General features: G+C 40.3%; 3 protein-coding genes across 3 annotated transcripts in view; all 3 read right to left on the bottom strand.

The window, feature by feature from the left end:
• Positions 1 to 864: 864 nt before the first annotated feature.
• LOC110043519 (peroxisomal membrane protein PEX16-like) lies at positions 865 to 4,245 on the bottom strand. The gene has a single exon (XM_020748978.2). The coding sequence runs from the start codon at positions 4,228 to 4,230 to the stop codon at positions 3,058 to 3,060; it is 1,173 nt and encodes a 390-aa protein (XP_020604637.1). The 5' UTR covers positions 4,231 to 4,245; the 3' UTR covers positions 865 to 3,057.
• A 4,079-nt stretch (positions 4,246 to 8,324) lies between these two features.
• LOC149117474 (uncharacterized) lies at positions 8,325 to 13,751 on the bottom strand. The gene is made up of 3 exons (XM_089283215.1): positions 12,973 to 13,751; positions 10,249 to 10,585; positions 8,325 to 9,102 (listed from the first exon to the last, which is right to left on the bottom strand). The coding sequence occupies exons 1-3, from the start codon at positions 13,320 to 13,322 to the stop codon at positions 8,626 to 8,628; spliced, it is 1,164 nt and encodes a 387-aa protein (XP_089139341.1). The 5' UTR covers positions 13,323 to 13,751; the 3' UTR covers positions 8,325 to 8,625.
• Positions 13,752 to 19,800: 6,049 nt separating this feature from the next.
• LOC149117473 (uncharacterized) overlaps positions 19,801 to 24,000 on the bottom strand; it is a 9,809-nt gene continuing 5,609 nt past the window's right edge. Inside the window, exon 3 of the mRNA XM_089283214.1 lies at positions 19,801 to 22,270. Coding sequence (XP_089139340.1) covers positions 21,785 to 22,270 — 486 coding nt within the window. The 3' untranslated portion in view covers positions 19,801 to 21,784. The remainder of the gene's footprint in view (positions 22,271 to 24,000) is intronic.

Raw genomic sequence — 24,000 nt, 5'->3', positions numbered from 1 at the left:
AATCACTCTGGAAAATGTTCCATAATAATGGGCCAAATGCAGAGCCTTGAGGGCATCCTCTTGACACCCTCCCCCAGGAGCTCTCTACTTGTCCCACTATAACTCCTTCCTCTGCTGAGGCTCAAGGGGTATTCCCGGGTGGCAAGAATCCGCTGAACAACTTGAGTGCAGGCGCAGGGTTACGTGGAGGACAGACCCATTCGACTTTGCGCCTGCACTCACCTCGCACGGCGGCTTTCTAAAGCGAAGGTTTCAACCCTCTTTTAGAGAGGAGAGAGCCTTTATTCGTGTTGGGCTCATTCTGGGGAAGGGTAAAGATTTAAGGGCCATCAAGATGAAGCTAATCCCAGAATTGGGATTTCAGTTTTTATAACTTTTCAGAGGTTTGCGGTTTATATTACGTATCCTCCAGTTTTTATATTAACTAAAACATTAGCAATGGAAAGCACTTTAAATTTATTTAATTTAATTCATAAATCCTAGATCCGTGTCAATCAAATTTTCAAACAACAGGGAACTAATCTTTGAAAGAAATGGGAATGGATGCCAATGGCATGATGCAACAAAGAAGAAAGCGCATTTCTGGCAACATGATTTTATCGAGCTCCTCAGTTAATGATGGCTGTTGTTCAACGTTAAACATGGCACTGGACATCGGAGAAGCTTTTGACCTCTCCACATACAAATATTTCTAACATTACTCACTTCCAAAACTTTGGATAACAAATGCAATAATGTACAGTGGATGTCAAGTTTTGGTTATAGAGAGGAAAAAATGAAGCTGTGAGAATCAAAGCACTACTATATTAAGGATGTTAACAAGACCCTCATCATACACATGTAACTGATTCAGGACAGAGTAAATAAAATGTAATTAAGTTTAATAAATATTATTTGTAACTATTATAACAATTGCTGATGCCTTTTATGAGCTTTACTTATTGTATATATTTACTACCTATAGTCTGTTACTCTAAATTAATCCCCTTTCCCCCATCCCTGACACACAATTCCAAGGGAAATCACAATAGTACTAGTGATTAGTAGACTGCCTACTTTTAGAATTTTCATTTCAAATTTGCAGTTGCTATAAAACATTATGGTACACTGTACCTATCAAAAACTAGATTAACAGCCAACTTGGCTGTGCCATATTTAAAACTACAGTGAAACCTATAGTAATTAGCGGACCCCGTATTAAATGGACAACCTCTATTAAGTGGACACCAGCTTGAGTCCCTAAATGTCCTTCTCCCATTTACTGTAAAATAAACCTGCATTCAGTGGACACCTCTGTTAAGCGGACACAGACACCAATATTATGCCATTTTGTTGCACAAAACCTGCAATAAGCGGACACGCCAAAGACTACTAAAAGCTCAGCTCAGACTCCTTTAATTCCTGTGGCCAGGAGCATAACTGAGAGTCCACTAATTAAAGGTGTGTGTTTATATGTAGCAGTTGACTATTCAATACAACAGATATTTAACACAAAAGCCACCATAATGACTAAGTTTTAAAAGCAATCACATTATAATTAGCTGCATAAACAAGTGCTCTATTTATAACTTCCTATGAATGTTGTTAATTTACATGGCAGCTTCTGAGTTGTATTAAACAATAAAGCTCAATAATTTACTGTATCAATTTAAAGGTCCTTTCTGTCCTTGATTTAAGAGTAGCTAATGAACCCAAGTTGGGAAATTCCTTAGAGTAGACCAGTACCCCATCCAGGCAGAGTACTCCTGGACAGTCAGTAAACACCACTTTCTCTTGCCACTGGGCTCTGAAAGAATCTTTCAGAAGGTATTCCCGTATTTATCAGAATTACAGCTCACTTGATTAATTTCCAATACATGTACATGTAGACATTCTCAGGGCATATTCCATCAAAGCAAGGCTCATCTGGATCGTATTATTTCAGAGTACTGCTTGGAAAAGTGAAGGTAATCCATAGCATAAAGTGCCTGGGAGAGATGATACTCCCCCTGGATGAGAAACCTCAGCATTTTGTTAGTTTGCCGTAAAAGTTTGCTGGTACCCATTTCTGCTTCTGCATGGAGAGTAGCATTGCAAGTGTGAAGTTGTATGCTGAAGAACACATAATCTTGAACAGTGACCCAGCTAGCACATGTACATGTACCTGGTCAGGCCACTGCATCTATTTCGAAAACTAAACACAACTTCTGTCTTATCCATGATTCAAGAATTAAATTATTTCTTCACTGAATCCCAAGCCAGGCAGTCACTTGAACTAAGAAGTCAGCAACATACTTATTCTTAAGAAAATTCATCTGTAATCATATACATGTATCAGCCAAGCAATTCTTGATTAAAATATACTAATCTGTTTCTAATTCTTATAACTAACATAGAGCATAAAAATATTACTGCTTCAGTTTCTCTGTTCTTCCATTTAATCATTAGCATGTTTTTCCACGAATTAAGAAGCTAATTGTGGTTCCCTTGTTGAGGAAACGACTCACTGAAACAGAGAGGATCTAAATGCACCAATCAGAGCTGTTGAAAACCAACCAGTTCTTGGTGGATACGGTGGAACCCCGTCTTACGGCCACCTCATCAATACGACCACCTCATTGTTATGGCCACTTTATTCCAGTCAGAGCAAAAGCTCAGTCAGTCATTTTCATATTTCAAGAAACCCTTAATATAGCCACCCTGTTAATATGGCCAAATTTTTGTGGCCCATTGGTGACCAGATTAACAGACTTCCACTGTGACAGGTAAACACTTAACCTCATTGTCTAGTGAGGGTAGCAGTATACAGTTAAAATGCTGTGATCTACATCACAATGGTTTATGGTACATGTAGATTAACATGATACAATTTGTCATTCCAATCAATTGGCTGACCTTTCTTTGCCTTAGTAGTACTAAAAACATAAACATTACTTTAACAGATTATTATAAATCAGGCCAATGTTTAACCACAAAGTCATTTTCTCAACAAATTTGGGCCCAGTCATACATAATAGTTGGAAAATGTACATGCAAACTTGCCTTTGCTCCATCTCCAAGTCAAACCTCTTAAGAATTCTAGGAACTCCAGTTGTAGAAATAAATCTTCTGCCATGTTGGAAGGTAGTCTAACAATGGATTGAGTGCAAAAGATAATCCTGGAACAGTGTCACTCATGAACTTCAGGAAACCAAGAATCCTTGTTTTTGAGTAGGTATCATAAAATGGAGACCTCAAAAGATAAAACAGAAGAAGAAGTGTTCTTCTTGACAACTCTGATCTTTCCTCTTCACTGAAGTCGCTTGAGTCACCCATAGCTGCTAATGATGTCACATCAACTCCGCAAGAAAGCAACCAAGGTTTCCATGAAGCTTGTCCAAACACAAACATACTTGTGATGTGGATCAGAGGTCTGCAGATGTACAGACTTTCTGCGAACAGTCTTCTGTTGGACAGATCTGTTGGTTGAAATACTCTTTTTGATTCAGAAGTTTCCTTTGGGAGCTTCCAAGAACGCGAGGAGCCACTCGATGTAGCACTTAGGGACCTTACAAGTCTTCCTGATCGAGCACCTCTCCAAACTGACCCCGCGGGAACAGCGTCGGTTTGTTCGTCTTCTTCTTCGGGCTGTGCTTCTTCTAGCTCTTCCCCACTTCCGGCATTTGTTGCATCTTCGTCAACTGCTTCCTCTCGCTTCAAGAGGTTAGATCGGTCAAGGGGAGGAATGAGAGGCGTCCTCTGAACGCCCGATTTATATTTGAAGAGCAGGACGAATCTCAAAGCTGCCTTTGCGATCTGCAAAATGACGACAATGATCCATTTGCCTGCTTCTCCCCACAAGCGGCTTGCACCCAACTCAATAAACACTTCTAAATATTCAACCACAGTCAACCATAACAAGATGCGGTGTCGTTTAACACAAGTCACATCACAGGTAACCTTGCTTTTCCCTTCACGAAATATCCCATCGTTTAACAGAGTAAGAAGCTGTGAGGCTGAAAACACGAGCTCCGACAATGCTTCTGAAGCTCCAAACCGTCCGGAAAGAATGTACGACAGCGCACGCAAAACAGACTCGATCTTCGAAATGGTCTCTGGATTGTGTAGAACAAATCTTCGATACTTTTTCTGAAGAACGATTGCTTGTGATGTTCCCAGCGTTATCAATTCTTGCGTTTTTTGGAGCAAATTCGAAAGACTCACATTTCCGTCCGCCATTTTACTTTCGATTTTGAGTGACCTTCTGCGCATGACGGATGATTTTCTTGTAAACCATCTGGAACCTGGGTACGAATCCGACCGAAGTCCACGAATAGATGGTTTCCACTGTTACGAAACGAAAAAATAAATCGAAAACTATTCAGTGGATAAAGTCAAGAAATTGTAATGTTATAGGAGACAGGTAAAGAAGACATTTCTCCAAGTTTTGGGTCTTCGCGTTTTCCCAAACTTCGGATATTCGTCGAAATGTTTTGCGCAAATTTACAAAGCCCAGTTAGCCTGCGAACAGGCTACCGGCGAGGACGGAAAAAAATTTCGGCGAGGACGAAACAGAAGAATTCGGAGAGCAAAGCGATCGGGGCTTCGTTCGGGCTCACCGGGAGCCTGTTCGCAGGCTAGAGCCCAGTATGGAGTCGCCATGTTGGTGGAGCTCTGTGCTCCACCAATATGGCGGCCGGAAAATTAAATAATGCAAACATCTGAAACTTTCTTTGGCTATCTAGGCGACTGATTATCTGAACTGAACCAACAAACATTTACAGATACTGTGGAAAAGAATGTCCTAAACTTGTTTTATTTCAGTCTATTTTGGTAATAAGTGTGTGTTATGACGTTATAGTGTTACCTTCACAAACGGCAAGCAGAACATCTGCTAAGACATTGAAGAGGTAGCGAAAAATGACAGCTGACGATGGGCCAAAAAAGATTAAATACAATAGAACACCGCTATCTCGAGCTCTTAAGAGAAATAAAAATTAGCCGGAAAGGTTAATCAATGGTAACGAGTGAAATTAGGAAAAATAGTTTTACGAGTATACTAGTTGATGATCTTGTAATATCCTGAACTGAACCAACAAACATTTACAGATACTGTAGAAAAGAATGTCCTAAACTTGTTTTATTTCAGTCTATTTTGGTAATAAGTGTGTGTGTAATAAGTGTGTGTTATGAAGTGTGTTATTATGTGTGTTATTATTATTATTATTATGACAAATTACACTTACAATCCTGGCAAATGATTCCTGCGACTTGTTTATTGTATTGAGAAATTTCGCGCCAAACGTTGCCATGGCAATTTTGTAATTTCACATGTGAAATTGCAAATTAGCGCTGAAATTTCTGATCTAGGGGAAAAAAACTGATTTAGGAGTAATTTGTCAACTCTGATATTATTCAAGATATTGGGGTCAGACGAAGTCGATAGCTTGGAGTTCGAAATAACCAATTTCGAGAGAAAGCGAGGTTTTTATGTTTTATTATTTTTTTTTCCGATTTGAGCCTCAAAATATTCTTAACATGCTCTTACGTCCCACAATATTTGGAAACTTGCTTGCTAATTTTAACAATGTAAATATATTGAAATTGAAGTTCTGTGTGGTTACTATTATCAAATATGCATTTAAACAATTAAGGCTCAGCTCACCTGGGTATATATCTACTTTTGTGTAAATGTTAACTTTTGCTTTACATATTTTTCGAAAGGAAAATTTAATTGACGTATTTTTTAATAGCTCTTGGCTGTCTTAACTTGAATGATTTCTTAGCATGTTCTTGAAAACTTTGATCATAGTTCAGTGACAGAGGGGATTGGTTTTGTGATGAAACCAGAAAAAGTTTTTTGTTGTATGTTTTTGTTCGCTTCTTCTGGCCATGACCGTGTACAAAACACAATGGACAATGCATGCCCGCGAGAGCCACTAACCGATAGAAAGGTTTCGGTTACGTTTGTCATGCATATTACGTCAGCCCAAAACAAAAGTTTGCGTACGCGCGGTTGTGGATCTCCCAGCATACATCTTGTCATCTTTGTTACTTCGTTTGAAGTTTGCCGGGCTTCATATAGCTATTCTTCTTTATTTACTATACTTAATCAGCATTCTCGCAAAATAAATTTTTACAAAAGGAGTTTTTATAAAAACAAGGGTGTAACTGCAATCCCCCGCCCAATGAATCCCTCCCCCCAATGAATCCTTTTTTTAACAAAAATAAGTCAAGTCAAACGTGTAATATGCGCTTTCTTTATGGTACAAATTCCGTATAAATATCAGAAAACAACACAACACGCCATTAACTTTTCTCTCAGTTCTTGCAATTGCATTATTATCTTGCAGGAACAGCTGTTTGCCAAGGCTTTTTAGATTTATTTCACATCGTGACTGATTTTGAACGAACCGAACTATTAACACTTTCTCGACTCTCGATACTTTATAAACAACTATTTAGAAAAAAATCTAATTACGTCCGGAAAACTGCTGAATCTGCGTAAGCTCTACCCAAAATATGTTTTACACGTAGCACTTATTTCAGTCTTTTCTCTACGAGTTCAAAGATTGCATTTAAAATAAGAATCTAATCCATTCTTGAAACCAAGTGACCATCATGCGCTTGTTCTACCAATGCGAGCTTCGTTCTATCAAAGCGACAAACTAAGCTGAAAATAGAGCAGCTTTTTCAGTTCAGTGTCGAAAGTAATTAGGCAATTACTTTGGTTTTGGTTTTACTAAGGTTTGAGATTTTGCCGAGTAGTTTAATTGAAAAGTAACTGGTTTGGTTTTGGTTTTACGACATTCAATTGAAAACCGCTCTAACAAACAGATCGATGAATTAAATCGGAACCAAGAGCCAAAATCGTTAAAATTACTTTTTGTTTTTTCTGATACGAAGACTTCACTTAAAGACTTATTACACACTGTTACATTGATATATTACTGCCCACCCAATGTTACTAAGAGTCGATGATCACGAATTAAATTTTAGTCTTAAGAGGACTTAACAGCGTGGGTAATGTAACTGGTATCATGCTAATTTACAAAGTATAATAAGTCTTTCGATTCGTCTGTTTAAGTCAATTAGCAACTTTAATCCAGGTTATATTCGCATAATAAGCAACACCTGTCAACAGCTGATAACAATGTTAAACTTTATCCATATGTACTATCCTCATAGCAATCTTCCACAGACAAGTTCCCAGGGCCCTGTGATAATTTTCTGAAATTTATTATTACTTTAGTAACATGTGGTATATGCTATATATATATCACGTATTCGTGACCTTGTAGCCCATGGCAACATCCAGACTTTTTTCTTATCGCTGTTCTGCGACTTCACAGTAAAATATTAAGCAAAAGACAGGATTCTGGCATTGTCTGACGTAATGCGTGAAGTTGATTAACGAGTCAAGCATCTTTCTAAAAATAGCCGCACAAAGATCATAAGAAGAGACTCAACGAAGCACCCAGTTACATTATCCTTTCTTGCAAAAATAAAATGCAATGGTAATGAGTTTTCTTTGGGAAATACGCGAATCTGCTTGGTAACTTGTAAGTAAGTTATTCCACTGTTGTCCATTTTCCCTTCAAAGGGAACATCTTTCTCGAGTTAACGGTTTAGCTTAGAAATACATAAAATACGGAGGTTTTTGACTGAAATTCCTTAGTGTGTCAACTGAAACAATGGCACTGCTGGCCCTCGTTTTCTATGAACGTCAGTCAGCTCGCTGCTTCTTGTGGACTACTAGTTTTTACAAATTCAGGCTCGTATAACATGTAGTCTGAAGTAATATACTTCACTTAAAATAACCAAGGAGCCTTTACAAGGGCTGCTGTTCGGTTCGCGAGTGGAACTTCCACGAGTGACGTTTTTTATTTATTTATTTATTTATTTATTTATTATTTATTCGTTTAGGACAATTTAATGGCCCAAAGTAATACAAACACTAGAAAACATGCTATACAATAAGAAAAAAGTGTCATAAGGATGGTTAGCAAAAGAGACATAAATCCCCATGTAAGGTAGACCACCTTAAAGAAAAAGAAAAAGAAAAAACACTAAACAAAACAGCAAACACTTGAAGCCTGACGAACTGACAGTGGTAACACATTCCACTTGTCAACAATCCCATAAAAAAGCTAAACTTAAAAGTATTAGTCCTAAATTATAAATTGCGAATTAACATAAAAGACCGCAATTATTTTCGAATTTTCGGATTCCCGATCGACTGAAGATTCTGTTTAGAGGATATATGGGTTATTGACCAAGTGTGAGGTCAAGATGGCTGGATATTGGCCAAGTTCTTTTTTTGCGAGTTTATGGACCGAGACGGAGTCGAGGTCCGTAAACTCGCAAAAACAGAACGAGGCCAATATCCAGCCATCTTGACCGAACAAGCTTGGTCAATAAAGGATTTATTATATGGCTTTCGGGGAAATTTTTCTTGCGGGACACGGCGGGTAGTCCCGAGTGGGCAAGATAGCTCCATCTTGCCCGCTCGGGTAGCCAATCACACCGCAGGATTTGATTCATCTTGCCCGCTCGCGGAGCTAGCCATATAATAAGATGCATTACTGATACAGGTGCCAGTATCCCACGTACATAATGGCACTTTCCATGCATCCATAGGTACCTCGTAATTCTATGAACTCGTCCTTACTGTCCTCCGATCCAGAACTGAGTTGTAGAATCTGGACTGGAAGTACAACGAAAGTTTGGATTAAAATTACCATAATTACCAAAGTTATCTTCGTTGTCGACCACATCACCTTTGTTTCCATTGAATTGGCAAACATTTCTGCTACTGTCCGTGTGCAGGGAAGCTCTACTTTTCTTATTCCACAGTGGCACAGTGCATGAGACACATTCGTAACCCCGAATGTTTATAATCTCGAATTGATAGCACTTGGCTGAGATCGGCACTGGAATGTTCATGATGTCGAAATTTGCCAGCGAAGTTCTCATGTAATCTCGGTACACAACACCGTCTGTGTCGTAGCGGCAAGTTGCTCGCCAGTGGGTTGACTGTTTTGCAAGCCATTTAAGATAAGTTGGACGGATTAAGTACGCCTTCCAGTTGAGCATCTCACCACTGACAGCATTTGAATCAGTGTAGTCCGAAAAGACAATACCCTAGAACGGAAAAAACAATCGAAATCGTGAGTAGGGACTGATGATTTTAAGATATTATTTCGCCGCTTAGAAGATCCTGTGCTTTCTCTACTCAAGCTTTCCTTGTGTTTTGACGTTACCATCTTCTTTTCTCCCCTCTTCACTTGTTTTAGGGGTGTCGAATGGTCCCATTCAATTTAAAAGTGCTCGAAAAATTGGGCTTTTGCTCGAATTGCTCACAAAAATTAGATGAGTGCTCGCTTGGTCATGTTCGCAAGATTTTTGCAACTGCTCACATGCTCGGATTCTGAAGTCTGGTAGCATTTAGCTTCTTCTCGCGGATAGAAACTGGCTTTAGATCGCCTTGAGCGTCCATCCACTGACTCACATGAAGCTAAGTGACGTAATTTGGCATCAAACAAGGCATACTGGCTGTTAGCGAAGTAAGCGGCTGAGATTGGTTGAGCCGCAATAAGATCCTAGCATGTTGCTTCTAACTTTGTGCCTATCATGTCCTGTTTTGGAAGTGTCAGCCAGATTACTTGGCACAAAACAACTTTTCCATCTAATTGAAAAGAGAGATTCCAGCTAGCGGAAAATTTGCGAAGCGCTCGCTGCTCGCCATCTGCATTTTCTGAAGTTCTCGCTGCTCGCAAGACAAATTTGTACACTGCTCGTGTTTGCAAAAATATACGCACTGCTCGCATGCTCGCAAATGCTCTCAAAGACCATTCGATACCCCTTGTTTTCTTACTCAGAATCCCGGGGTGAGGGAACTCCCGAATAGAAAGGACGGGGCGCTCATCGGAAATTTTGAAAAGAATGCCTAAGAGCGGGCCAGAAGCAAGATCCTCTTTTTGGGTGTGGCTTGAATTTTTTTCACCCCTATTACCGTGACAGAGTTACCGGAGCAAATTAGACAAATTAGCTTAAAAATCAGTTGACTGTCAAATATCTCCTGTCTGTCTGACTGTCTGTCTGACAGTTACCGCAAAAGTTCCCGCCGTGGACCTTTTGAGGCTGAACACCTAAGAGGTACCAAAGCTGTTTAATTTACGTTAAGTTAATTTTAAAAGTAGCTTATAAGGCAGAAGTGAGGAAGGCTATGACAAAGTACAGCACCACACTACTACACCCCACATTACCAATTTCGTTATTGCAAGTTACCTTCATTAGGTCCTTTTTGGAAAAGCTAAATGACTGGATCAAATTCCAAGCGAACCCAGGCTCTGAATCAAAATCACAGAATACTTGGAAAGTTTCATTGTCGTCATCGATAATTTTGTACAATCCAGACACGCTGATCCCAGCTGCTTTGTAGCCTTGGCAACTCTTTCTTAGCTGAATCTCGCAGTGTCTTCCAACAAACTGTACCGGACAAGAACAATTGTACCGAACGCTGGTGGGCTCACAGATTTCATTGCAGGTTCCTTCATTTAGACACGGATTGTTCCTGCAGCAACCATTGGTGCACGTGACTTTATCAAGACATGACGCTTCGCTTCTGTGAATCTGAGGAAGAAGGTCATATTCATCGGCTTTTAATATTGCTATTATTTTAAGGCTCTCTAGAACGCCAATTAGAGCTTTAGGATTGCATAAATTTAACCAAAAACTTTGCCTTTTTTGAGAGGAAGTTATGGGATTTTTCAGAAATTCACGAAATTTTTGCCAACAATGTATAACTTTACTGCTAAAGATAATTTCCAGTCCGTAATGCGCAGTCCCAGCACCCTCATGTTTATAAACATAAAAAAATCTCACTCGATGGAAAGCGAATCGATGTTATTCGTTACGAACCACATACCTTATCTTTGAGGCCTTTCAAATTATTTTCCAGCTGCTTTAGCTGCGAAGTTGTTTTGTCAAGTGATATCATGAGAAAGAACGAAAAATAAACTGTTCGCGTCCAAAACGGCGGTTGACATGAAATTTTGAATTCACTTCATGTAAGTAGTCGCAAAATGTTCACATTTTGTGATGTCATACATGTAACAAAACGAAAAACGTAAACAAACTTTCGAGAGTGTGCAGTACGGACTGGAAATCAGCTTTAAGTTTAAGAAAAGGGAGCTTAAGCAACGACGACGACGACGCCGAGAACGACGCCTGGTAAAAAATCAATGTATATTTTACAAGCGAAGATCGCGATTGTCTAGATCTGTTCGGTACGCCGATGGCTCTAAAAACGTGTTTAAGCTAAATAGGCAACGACGGCGTTCAATTCCAAATCGAGATACGAAAAATTAGCCGTCGTCGTCCACGTTCCGTAGACGACTCAGAGCTTGGTCATTTCACGTTGTTGTCTTCAAGACGACGGCAAAGAAATGTACAAAGATTTATAACGCACGTGCACAGCTATTGTTTTGCTCATTAAGCCTTTTGTTTGGTGACGTTCTCGTTGCCGTCGTCGTCGTGGTTTGCTTAAGCTCCCTAAAACCGTAACCAAAACCTAACACGATAGTGGTATCTGTCGTCGAGTTATTTGGGTTTAAAGTAGTTTTCAGTGAACAATATGTGTTTACTTCCAGACGCCATCTTTAATGACCAACATCCATCTCGCACGTGACTAACTTGAACACTACCCCATGCAAGCTAACGCAGCATCTCCCCTGTATTGTTCAAAAGTATAAAATGTAGGGAAACGAACAGAATGTGAGAAGACTGACAAAAGATCTATGAATCGCACTTGTTCCGGGATCCCACTTAATTTTGTAGTCTGCCGCACAGCTGCTACTTACTTTGGCTACATCTCAGGTTGTTGCTTTCCGTGGCAAGAACTTTTAATTTGCTTGAATCCACTGAGTGTAACGTAAGATGTCCCTTGACTCAAGTTTCTAATAAACGAAAGTTTCTCGAACATATTCTTTGCCACATTGTGCAGAGCAGGAGAACAAAATTTGGCTTGACTTGATTGTATTAATGTCTGTCTCTAAATGAGGTCTTGGCCTAAGCCTTTCCACCACAGGCAAGTCTGTTATTCTGCTCCGAAAATATTAACCACTTACAACTTCAGACATTTCTCACTACAAGATTTTGCATGGTAATACACATAGATAGGTGGTTACCATATGGCTAGTGGCTTTCACAAACTGCTTACTGTTGGGTTTCCCATGTTTACGAAGTGTCGGCAAATTCTCTCCACACAATATTCGGTTGTCAAGAGATGATGTTGCCCAATAAAAAATATCTAAAAACGTCGCCTTTCAGTAATTTTTATTCACAGCATCTTTCACTACCTTGGTGATCCTCGAGCTTTGTTCTCGAAAAACTGCTCGGTCACTTCGCGAGCATATTTTTGCGCCAAATAGGGGCTATTATTTATTTCTCCTCATAATGGTGCATTGAAAAACATTGTGAAAATACACACTCAGTGTCAGATGTGTTTGCACTAAAGTCTCATAAAGGCCTATTTACACCACAGAAAATTCTCTGCGTCGTTTCCGCCGTAACGAGCCACAATTTCACCCACTGTTTGAAAATTCTTTGAAATTGCACTCGCCTGAACGGTCCGTACAATTTTAAGACAATTTCCAAATTGCCAAAGCAAACACAGGTGAAATTTTGGCTCAGCACTGATGAGGAAATGTCATTCACACAACAAAATGTATCCACGCCGAGCTACTAGTATTATTTTTGCCTACGCGCACCATTCACGGCACCGAGCCAAAACTTTTTTGTCATAAAGTGTCTATACGGCCAACAGGGTTTTCGTATTTTCGTATTTCTAAAATGTGTAAAATGCATTCTAACCTATGACTTAGGTGATACAGTATGGCCTAGGAATTTTACGAATTATACTTTAACAGTGAGACTGATAACTTTTTTAATGGCGTCAATTGGCTTTTTTGATCTGAAAGAAAAGTGACAAAAGCAGAAAAGTTAAACAACAGGTTAGGATTTATCATTACCTTCCTCCGAAGGATGTAATAACTTGACCCGTGAGACTGTTTGAGAGAACTTTTGTTGGTAAAGTGACTTGCTTCATTCAGCTCGCAGTATTTTTGTTCGGTGTTTTCCTTGTAGTTCAGAGACAAACATCGACAGTCCTGTATGCATTTCATGTAGCACTGAATTGGGTTTAACGTGACAGAATTGTGAAATACATGGCCAACAAACTCTGAGTCTTGCACGGCATCTTGGTACACGTCGAGGGAAATCGTTTGACAACTTCCTGTCAGGCAGTCTCCTTTAACTTGCAGAAACGCAATGAAAAACGAAAACAACTTTGGAAAAATCATGTTTTGGGAGCTATCAGTTGGACGCTTTTGATGAAATTCGACAGGTGATAGGGTGCCGAAAAATAATGTATGCAAACTGGTTTGGTCACTGAAAATGAAAGCCGATCGAGGAGCCCTGGGGGTGTTTGGTTGGAAGAGAGTTGCAATGGCAAGGAGAGATATCCTACACAACTCGTCCAATATCTCCTAAACCAAAAAAAAATCAATCAAAGAATCCCTGTCTTTTCTTTAAGACGCCCTGCTTTCTTACTTTTCGTACTTGTACATTGTAGTCGTCCCACTTTTTTACACCTGTCCTACTTAACTTTTTGCAATTTGTAAACAAAAGGTAAATAGCTGCCGCACTTTGTAATAAATTAAGCTGTTGCACTTTGTAAAAACTGGCGTCAGACTTTGTAATAAACTTCTCTAGAGTAATTTTTTGGATACGTTGTGGACAAACCACGGACGTACCTTCTTCTAAGACGGGGGAGGGGTGAACATGGCACTCGAGAGCGGGGAAATATATCCTATTTGAAATCTACATGGGGTTAATTAAAGATTTCATTTGGAACATTTGAAGGCATGCGTGCGAATGAATTTCTGTTGAACATAAAATCGCTGCAAAAGATTTTGTATTCATTACCTATTCAGCTTGACTGTATAGTCAAATCTTTAAGGTTGGCATGGCTAAAACTACTATTTAAGTTTTCAAATGCAACATGACCGGACGTATTTTATTATCTCACATGTTAGAGCCCGTAGGAGGTCTGTTCTTTCTAAATTGTAATTATGATGTTCCTAATTATGCCACAAACTGTTGTTATACAAGTGAATATATGAGAGCTCATATAACTGCGATGATAATGCAATCATGTCTTCAGAACTTTTGTTATGGTGGTCTGAGTTCCGTGAAATTTTTTCGCTACAGAAAGTGATGGTAAAAATATTATTTGGAATAATAAAGAAATTCCGAATAGACAAAATGCTCTCATAAATGCTGACGACGTCTGACTCTTGCGCTCGACCTCGTTATATTAAAGATCTCTGCCGCGCTGTTGATCCCGAAATGCAACCTTTTGAAGCGTTTGAGCCCTCTATGCGTGTAAAATGCAGTGATTTTCCTGCTTTCTTCGGCCAGCTCTAGCTGCATGTAGTCGTCGTTCATGTCTTTAAGTGGGAGAAATACTTGGCCCCATTGATTCCTGTCTCCAGCTCTCTTAAAGCGGGAATGGCATGTCTGATTCTTTTTATGTGCTTGTTGGCATCTGTCATGAGGCTTACTCTGATGTTTTCTCCGTCTTTCTTTGGGATAAGTACAAGGTTGTTACACCACTCCGTTGGTTTTTCCCCTACACCTTCAATGATTATCCATTTCCACCTATTTATCGAGCATTTCATCAAATTTGTCTTTGAGCCCTAGAGATATTCTTCTCTGTTTCTGCACAACGTATTTTGCGTCTTGATCCAAGTGTAGTTTCACCTGGACTCCTTTCAACTTTCCTAAGCCTGAGAACACATCGTTGAACTCCTCAACTAAGTCGACTGTCACTTGCCGACCTTACCCCATAACTGGTAGAGGCGCGCTTGAGGTCAGGTCCAGGTCCTACGAGACCCATCCGTTCGGCAGCCCCTCGGCTTAGTAGTGCGGTGTCACCTTGACCTTTAACTACATAAACAGGTTCTGCTATCTCCTCACTCCTCGAGTGAGTGTCACTGTGAATTTTCCCAGCAGGGGTAGCGCTAATCTCCTCCGCAACCGTTTTTTGGGATGTTACGCAACGTTCCCCCCAAAAAAACGGCTGCGGAGGAGACTACTAGGGTAGCGCCGGCCCCTTTTCTTCTCCGGAGCAGCTTCTGATCGCTATACTATTGGGCTATAGGGGACAGTTCCCGGCCTCAAGAGTCCTCATGGGCCTGATGAGGATAAGTGAGTGATAGGGGACAGTTCGCTTGAAACTTCCCATAGTGCTTTTCGGTAACCACCGTGACGTCAGCCTGCGTGTCCAGGTGTAGGCTGATGGCAATGTAGTTGATGTGAACACAGGCGTCTCGAGCTCACGTCTCGAGAAGAGCGAAAAATAAATTACTCTCTGGCACGTACGTATTTTTTCATGAAAGCGTCACGTGCGCTTTGTGTGAGTCGCGGGCGAAAAGACCCCTGGTGGGTCTGTACTGACGCGGTGTTAAGTTACACGAGGAGCCGTCGAGAATTTGAACGCTTTATAACAAATTGTATGGGGAACGAAATACGGTCAATTTAGAACGCTAAATATTCCGAAATATGAACATTTTTCATGTAAGATTAATAAAACTTACTCATTTCTTGTGTGTCAGTCTGTTGTGATTTTTGGCTATCTCTGCCGCTTCGGGCCTTCTTTGCCATCACTGATATTCCCTGAGCGGTATTTCGTTTTCACTTGTTGCAACGCAAACGTAAGCATTAGCGCAAGCACAAGAAAAAGAAAAAAATTGATCCTTGTGCTTATGCCTGCGTCAAGGCCGTTTTCACGGTGAAATAAAAATTATTGTGTTTGCGCTTGTGCTTGCACTTGTGCTTCCGTCGCTAGTGAAAACCAGGCTTTTACAAGATAGAATCGTCAATCAAGATCTTCTATCACGCATCGTAATCAAATATTTACTGTCAATAGGAGGCAACGCCTATTTGATCAACGAAACAGGTTAGTCTGAATTTCAGTCGTCTCTTCCCTTTACCCCTTTGGGGTAAAGGGAAGAGACGACTGAAATTCAGACTACGAAACAGGTATGCGGATCCCATACACTGCTCGTGAATTCAAGATGGGGTCTTACTAATGAGCCAGTAATGAGAGTTTTTCTTAAATGTGTTTAGACAACGATGCAAGTTCCTTCTGATAAATCCGAGGGTAAAAGAAAGTATAGTAAAACTTTATCTAGTTGCTTAGCCTTGGCTATAATGCTGGTAACAAGACGAGTATTCCACTTGAGGTCCTTAGAGAGTTCCACTCCTACTAAATATTTATGGTGTTTATTCATGGTGCATTTCTCCTTTGTGCGGGACCTCCCCCGATTTCTTTTCATTGCACTTTGCACTTTGGGCCCCGTCCACGCGACGCGGGAGCAATTTAAAAACGCAACAATCACCGGTCATCTTGGATTTTTGTTTGAGGAAAGCTCGGTCAGAGAAATCACGTGGTTCTCCTCAGTGACGCCATCGTTTTCGAAAAGATCCGTTTTAAAATGCTTTCCGTCCACACGAAAACGCAAGGCTGGCGTTTTCAAATCCCTCCGGTTGGAGGAGCGTTTTCGAAAAGCTCCGTTTTCGTGACGGATTATTCTGGACCGTAGGCCTAACCGTAGAAATATTATAAAGCTGTAGGCGTTTTTAAATTTCTTCGGCGTAGTGTGAACGGAGCCTGGAGCAAACCGCGATGACAATGGGCACCACCAAACAAAAGGTTTAATGAGCAAAACAATAGCTGTACAAGTGTGTTCAGTAAACCTTTATAGATTTCATAGCCGTCCTCTGCAAAAATAATAACGCAAAATGACCGCGTTCTGCGTAGGCCGGAGAACGCGAACGACGAATCGAACTGCTAATATTTCGTATTTCCAATCGCACCTGAACGCTGTCATTACATATTTAGCCAGAGAGAGGTTTCAAGCCATAGGCATCCTGGACAAATCCCAAAAAATTGCAAAAATCGTAGGTAATAAAAATTCAGCGTCGCCGTCGTCATTGTTAAGCTTCCTTTTTGCATGTCGGCTGCGAAGGTCGATAGACTTGTTTAACTTGAGGTCTCTTATATAAGAGGCTGCTTTGTGCTTTGCTCATGCTTTATCCCAAGACCAATCGATCGCCTGCACATCAGAGTATCGTGTAAACACCGTAAACAATCACATAAATTGCAGCTGTTTGTCAAGGTTCTAAGTCAACGATAAAGTCAATTGTCAAACGTTTCGTTAAATACGAAGTTTTTCCCTCTTGCTGCAGTACCTTTTTATCTTTATACCCATAACTACTCGCCAACTGTTTGTATCTTCTTCTTCTTCAGTATAGCTGAAGGCTTTGAACATTTAAAGGCCATCGTCATCAATAACGTCCTTGAACATGGCGAGTTGATACTCGGGGCTTTCAAGCTCCAAACCAAGTAATTATGACAGTATTTCTCTTTCCATAGCTTCCAGTTCTCGGGGATCTCGCTCGTAATTGACCTCAAATCTTAATGTTGCGGAGACAATGATATCTGGTGGAATAACACTGTAGATTGCGATGCTTTCGGCGGCGAGGCACTGGAAGTTTTTTTCGCTAGTAGGCATTCGTAGGCGGTGTACGTTGACGACGAAGTTGAACTACCCTTTCGTTGCAGCATGTGATATTAGATGGCAGAGAGAACCTTTCAACGAACCTCATCAATCAAAGCTTGATCCGGTTACTGTAACTAAAGACACAAAAGGTGAACGCGCATATTATATTAGTATATAGCATAAATTACATAGCCGCTACAGAACATAAGCGTGCAGAGAAAGAATGTTTTGCAAATTAACATATTGTAAGTAACCTGTGTCCGCCATTTTGAATCATGAAATCCAGCGGGTGTCAGAAACTCGTTTGTCCGGTTTCGCCATGACATCAGTGCTTTCTCATTGGCTCACAGACAAGCCTTTTGTTCTTTCGCTATATAAGTGCGACACCACCCGGATGGTTGGGCGGCTAGTTAATTCCACCGCAATGTACATATCTTCCTGGATGTATAATAAAGTATATGTCTTTAACCCCCCCACATATACCTACACAACCTACATCTCATTAATCCCCAACATATACCTACAGAGCCTACATCTCATTAATTCCTCACATATACCTACAGAACGTACATTTCATTAATCCCCCACATATACCTACACAACCTACATCTCATTACTCCCCTACATATACCTACACAACCTACATCTCATTAATCCCCACATATACCTATACAACCTACATCTCATTAATCCCCTACTTATACCTACACAGCCTGCATCTCATTAATCACTCACATATATCTAGACAGCCTACATGTCATTAATCCCCGATATATAGTTAATTCCACCGCAATGTACATATCTCAGTTAAACTTCCTGGATGTATAATAAAGTATCTATATTTTTTAACCCCCCTACATATATCTACAAAACCTACACCTCATTAATCCCCCACATATACCTACACAGCCTACATCTCATTAATCCCCCTTCATATAACTACACAGCCTACATCTCATTAATCCCTTACATATACCTACACAACCTACATCTCATTAATCCCCCACATATACCCACAGAACGTACATCTCATTAATCCCCCACATATACCTACACAGCTTACATCTCATTACTCCCCTACATATACCTACACAACCTACATCTCATTAATCACCCACATATACCTACACAGCCTACATGTCATTAATCCCCTATATATACCTACGCAGCAGTACATCTCATTAATCCCCTACATATACTTACACAGCCTACATGTCATTAATCCCCTACATTTACTCCCCTACATATACCTACACAACCTACATCTCATTAATCACCCACATATACCTACACAGCCTACATGTCATTAATCCTCTATATATACCTACGCAGCAGTACATCTCATTAATCCCCTACATATACTTACACAGCCTACATGTCATTAATCCCCTACATTTACTACACAGCAACACATCTCATTAATCACCTACATATACCTACACAGCCTACATGTCATTAATAGGCCCTTAACTTTGCACGATCCGGTCACACGGTATAAAATCACACATGCTGGTGAGCAAGTTGCGCAGTGGGACTTCCAAAACAAAGGTTTTGGAAGTCCCACTGTGCAACTTGCGCCCCAGCATGTGTGATTTTGTGCCATGTGACCGGATCGTGCAAAGGGCCTATCCCCCACATAAACCTAGATAGCCGGATGCCGGTTTAAAATGGAAAATCTAGGCCGCAGTAAATATCTATTCCAGCTAAACAGATTCGTGAATGCGGTGGTTCCTAGTCCTTTTAAGTTAAAATAAAATAATAATTTCCCATCTGGATCTAGATCTGCAAAAATTTAAGCGGCCATATTTTTGTATTTGGTCTATGCGGCTGGTTCGCCGCACTAAACTGTACACACAAGCAGCTGAAAGCTATGTCAGTAATGTTTAATGTAATTCAACAAGAATCTTTGTCCACCTGATGTGCGTCATTTTCTGTCCCTCAGTTTTAATTAAAACTGAATGTCATTTTTCTTGCGTCGAATTATTGTGTCACTTGCTTGAAACAACACAACAAGGGGAAATAGTTTTTCCTTCCTCTAATTAAAACGATGTTTTTTCTTTCTCCCTCTGCATATGACACCTTTTTGCTTTCAGAAAAAACGTCTATTTCTCTATTTTGTTGGAATACCTATCCCTCGCCTAAACATGATTTTCCACTGGTTTTGCATCAAGAAAATCAAAACAAAACAAGAAAGAAAGGGAAGTTAAGATCATACTGAGAAGATAAGAACCTTTATTTAAGTGTCAAGGTATTTAGCCCTAGCGGACAGTAAACAAGAATGAACCTGCAGTACTAAAATACTAAAGATGAGTATTTACAATGCTAAAATAATTAAAATTAAAATACTAAAATTATAAGAATTATTTACAACGTAATCTATTCAGTGCAAAGTTTACAGTAATAACTAACCTGTATACACGTACATTGTAATACATATTTACGCCCTTATCACCTACACGCAAAGTAAATGGTAACTTTTCCATATTTAAACTATTCCGGTTATGCCTTTAAATTATTTATAACGGCATAAATAAAGGAAAATAGACAGAAACATCAGTAGCGAGAGATGCCGTCGAGTGACCTTGAACTGCAAAAACGCCTAATATACGGAAACACGAATAGTCATGCGATCTACTAAAACGAAAACAATACTAACTGTGAATACCGAATATGTGAAATAGAACTACAACAAGAGTGCATTTCAAAACGCGGGAAAATACATAAGTACTAAAAACCGAACTGAAAAAAGGTTTTGGTACCCCAACAGAAATGGCCAAATACCGATTGGACGCTCCAGCCCGTGTAAACCAGGAGACCCCAGGTGAAATCGGTCGCCAACTCATTTGTTATTTATGCCCTGGCATAGCTGAAAAGAAGCTCAACAACGTAAAAATGATACTTGTTCAAATAATTTTTTAAAGTGGAATGGGTTATAAGACCCTCAGGGGCGAGATGGGACTAAAAAGCATGCTGCTTTAAGCCCCTGCCGCTGAAGGACCTTTATCCTTCGCTGAATCTCGCAATGGTTTCAACGTAATATCATGGCTGAAAGATTAATCCTAATTTATGCGCTAGATTTCATTTATAATTTTACGTGCTAAATTACAGAGCCACGTTTGCAATGGCAACGTTTGGCGCGACGTTTTTATAACTATCGGCGTATAAACAAACAATGACATAACGTGATGTATCAAGCTAGAGACGCGATAAATGAAGTTATAAAGCCCAGTGCCACTGTTGTGAGACAGGAGCCCGTGACTGTAAGAAATAATGCAAAACGCAACAGTAAGAGAATACTTAAGGAGATGTGACTGTTGAAAACATTCATGATGTCATCCTAGTCCGAAACTAGCGCCAGGGAGACGTTACCACGTAGAAAGTACCGCTTCTATATGATCCCAAGGCTAACTTAGCTAATAAGTTAGTACTGGACACGTCATCTATCTAACAAATGATAAAATCAGCTAAAATCCTTGTGAAACTTGTACTACTTGCGTAAAAACGGGACGTACAAGTTAATTATCAATTCGTACAAGTTAATTATTACTATCACACTTGTAACACAATTTGCGTCACTTATGCAGGCTTCAAAAGATGGAATGCAAACATATATAATAAATTTCTGTTGTTCAGACGTTCTGTCCCTTAAAACTCAGAGAAATAATCAAATACAAGTTTTTCTTTTTCCGTTTCTCCTTTGCATAAGCCCTTTCTTACTATCCAGACGTATTTTAAGTTTAAGCTACTCACTCGGTGAAGAATTCATCTCTACGCCGAACATGATAACTTGAACTTCGCTGCGACATGCGAAAACCTTATACATTGGTCAGCGGATTCAAAAAATGTCTAACAGCAAGAGAACGAGCAAGGGAAGAATTGAGTGAATCTCCCATCCATACCTAAACTCGGATTTTCCAAGTTAAAAAACGACTACCTTGCAGGTTTCCAGTAACAAATTACCAAGTGTGTAAATTACGCTCATGCAAATACCTTTCATTCAAGGTTATTATGACTCCGCCGGACAACTTGCAAAGAAAGTGAAAAGGGGAACGCGAGTTACGGCCGCGTAACATTCGACACGAAAAGGTATTTGACACCGTCATTCAATTAAACTGCGGCTTAACTTAATCATACCGTGTTCATTTATTGACGAATGAAGGAAAAAAAACTTCTCTGCTCTGCGGTAGTGAAGTCAGTCATTTGCTCCCAAACCAAAACTGAGTGGTTGCTTCTGAGCTTGAAGTACAACGGAATTTCGAATTTACAGCTTGGTAAAATCCAAAATTGTCTTCGCTTCCTACAACATCACCACTCTGATTTCCGTCGAAATCGCAACCATGTGGATATGAACTGTCGATATGCAGAGGATAAGCACCTTTTAGATACCAGGTTGCTGCCGTACACTTCACACATTCATTTCCCCGAATGTTGACAAGCTCGTACTTTTGGCAGCTGCTTGCCGCCGTGGGCGTGACTCTGACGATGTCGAAGTCTTCAAATGAGGCTCGCGCGTAATCCGTATATACCGTGCCGTCTGTGTTGAATCGGCAAGTAGCTCGCCAATGAGTCGAGTGATCTCTGAGCCAAACAAGGTAATCCCTTCTTATCAGGTACGCCTGCCAGTTTGGGGAATCGCTGCTGACCGCACTTGAATCCAGGTAATTGTAAAAGACAACGTCACTCTGAAAGAAAAGAAAGACCACAAAATGGAAATTAAAATAATGGATTTTTCCAAATTTTCATAATGCGCATCGTTTTAAGACAGCTTAACCCCTGTGCTAAAAAAAAATCCCGATCATTTTAATCACATTTTACTTAAATGTTCGTCTTTTTCAAGCTTTCTTTTGTCTTTTTTCTTTAAGCAAACTTGACGTGAGCTCGGCATGCAATTATTATAATCACTCAAACGGCACGTTCAGTGAACATCTCCAAATAAGTTCAAACTCAAAATTAAATAGTTGCTAACCCTGGAGAAAATGAAATAGCATAATATAATTGTCACTACGATAATTATCTCGAATAGAACATTTATTCGTACCAGTCCCATACTAAGCGAGTACAAATAAGAGCGCTCTGCGTCTCATTTCAGCCCAGTTCGGGTAAGATTCCTTCGCTTCGTAATTAACCTCACGTGTTGTACCCTATGCCGTATGATAAAGTTCTCGTCCATGCTGCTTGCACAGTTCCTGATTCCCTCAACTGAACTAAACGCGTACAGCAGGTCCAGTTTATGAATACCCAAGTCCGGCACCCTTACTGGTACAGCAGAACTTTGTCTTGTGGTTTGTTGCTTTTAGTCTTACAAGCTTGTTTTTGCGCGCGTGGTTCCCTTATTCCGTTGCCTGGCTTTTATTCACGTTTTTCCCAGCTTCCCGTACGCCCTTTTAGTAGTTCACGGTTTTACTGTGAAGTTGCACGCAGAACTGTTTATTATTTTATGCGTGCTTTGCCTCGCAAAAGCCGGGTTTGTGCAGTGCCTTTCCCGGGCCTCGACTCCCTTCAAGTTTGCAGATTTTGTTATATTCAGGTACGTTTTTGTATACATGCGTGCTTTGCCATACGAACAACGGGTTTTGTGCAATGCATTTCCCTCGACTTCCTTTAGTTTGCACGCTTTGTTATATTCAGTAATGTTCTTGTGTGCGTGCTTTGAGTCACAAACATCGGGTTTGTGCAGTGCCTTTATTTCCGTTGGTTCCCTTCAAGTTTGCACGTTTTGTTATATTTAGTCAGTGTCCTTGTATGCGTGCTTTGCCTCACAAACATCGGATTTGTGTAGTGCCTTTCCGTCGGTTCCCTTCAATTTTGCACGCTTTGTTATATTCAGCAATGTTTTTGTACGCGTGCTTTGTCTCACAAACATGATGTTTGTGTACTGCTTTTCCCTCGGCTCCCTTAGTTTGCACGTCTTGTTATATTCAGCAAAGTTCTTGTATGCGTGATTTGCTTCACAAACATTGGGTTTATGCAGTGTTATTCCTTCGGCTCTCATCAGTTTGCACATTTGATACTGATTCAGTAACGTTCTTATGCGTGCTTTGCCTCAAAAACATCTGGTTATTGCAGTGCTATTCCCTCGGCTCTCCTCAGTTTGCACGCTTTGTTATATTCAGGGATGTGTTTGTAACGGTGCTTTTCATGTTTTGTGCTATTCGCGACAGTCCCTTTCACGCTCGCTCAATAAGGGATAGAAAAATGCGACCGCGCTTGGATGAGTTGGAAGTGTAAAAGGATAAGGAAAGGGAAGGAGGGGAAGAGAAGCGCGGTAGCGTGGAGAGGCAAGCGAGAAAGAGAGACAACATGTTGCGGCTGCTAACAGCCATAAGATTCTTGTGCGAACTGGGTTGAAATGAGATGCACAGCTCTTATTTGTACTCGCTTAGTAAGGAACTGGCACTAATAGTATTCTATC

This window comes from Orbicella faveolata, unplaced genomic scaffold, assembly GCF_042242905.1.
Source record: "Orbicella faveolata isolate gen_17 unplaced genomic scaffold, um_ofav_v1 contig_12, whole genome shotgun sequence".
Taxonomy (NCBI): Eukaryota; Metazoa; Cnidaria; class Anthozoa; order Scleractinia; family Merulinidae; genus Orbicella; species Orbicella faveolata.
Note: the sequence above shows the minus strand (reverse complement) of the source record. Positions and strands in the feature narration are given on the sequence as shown.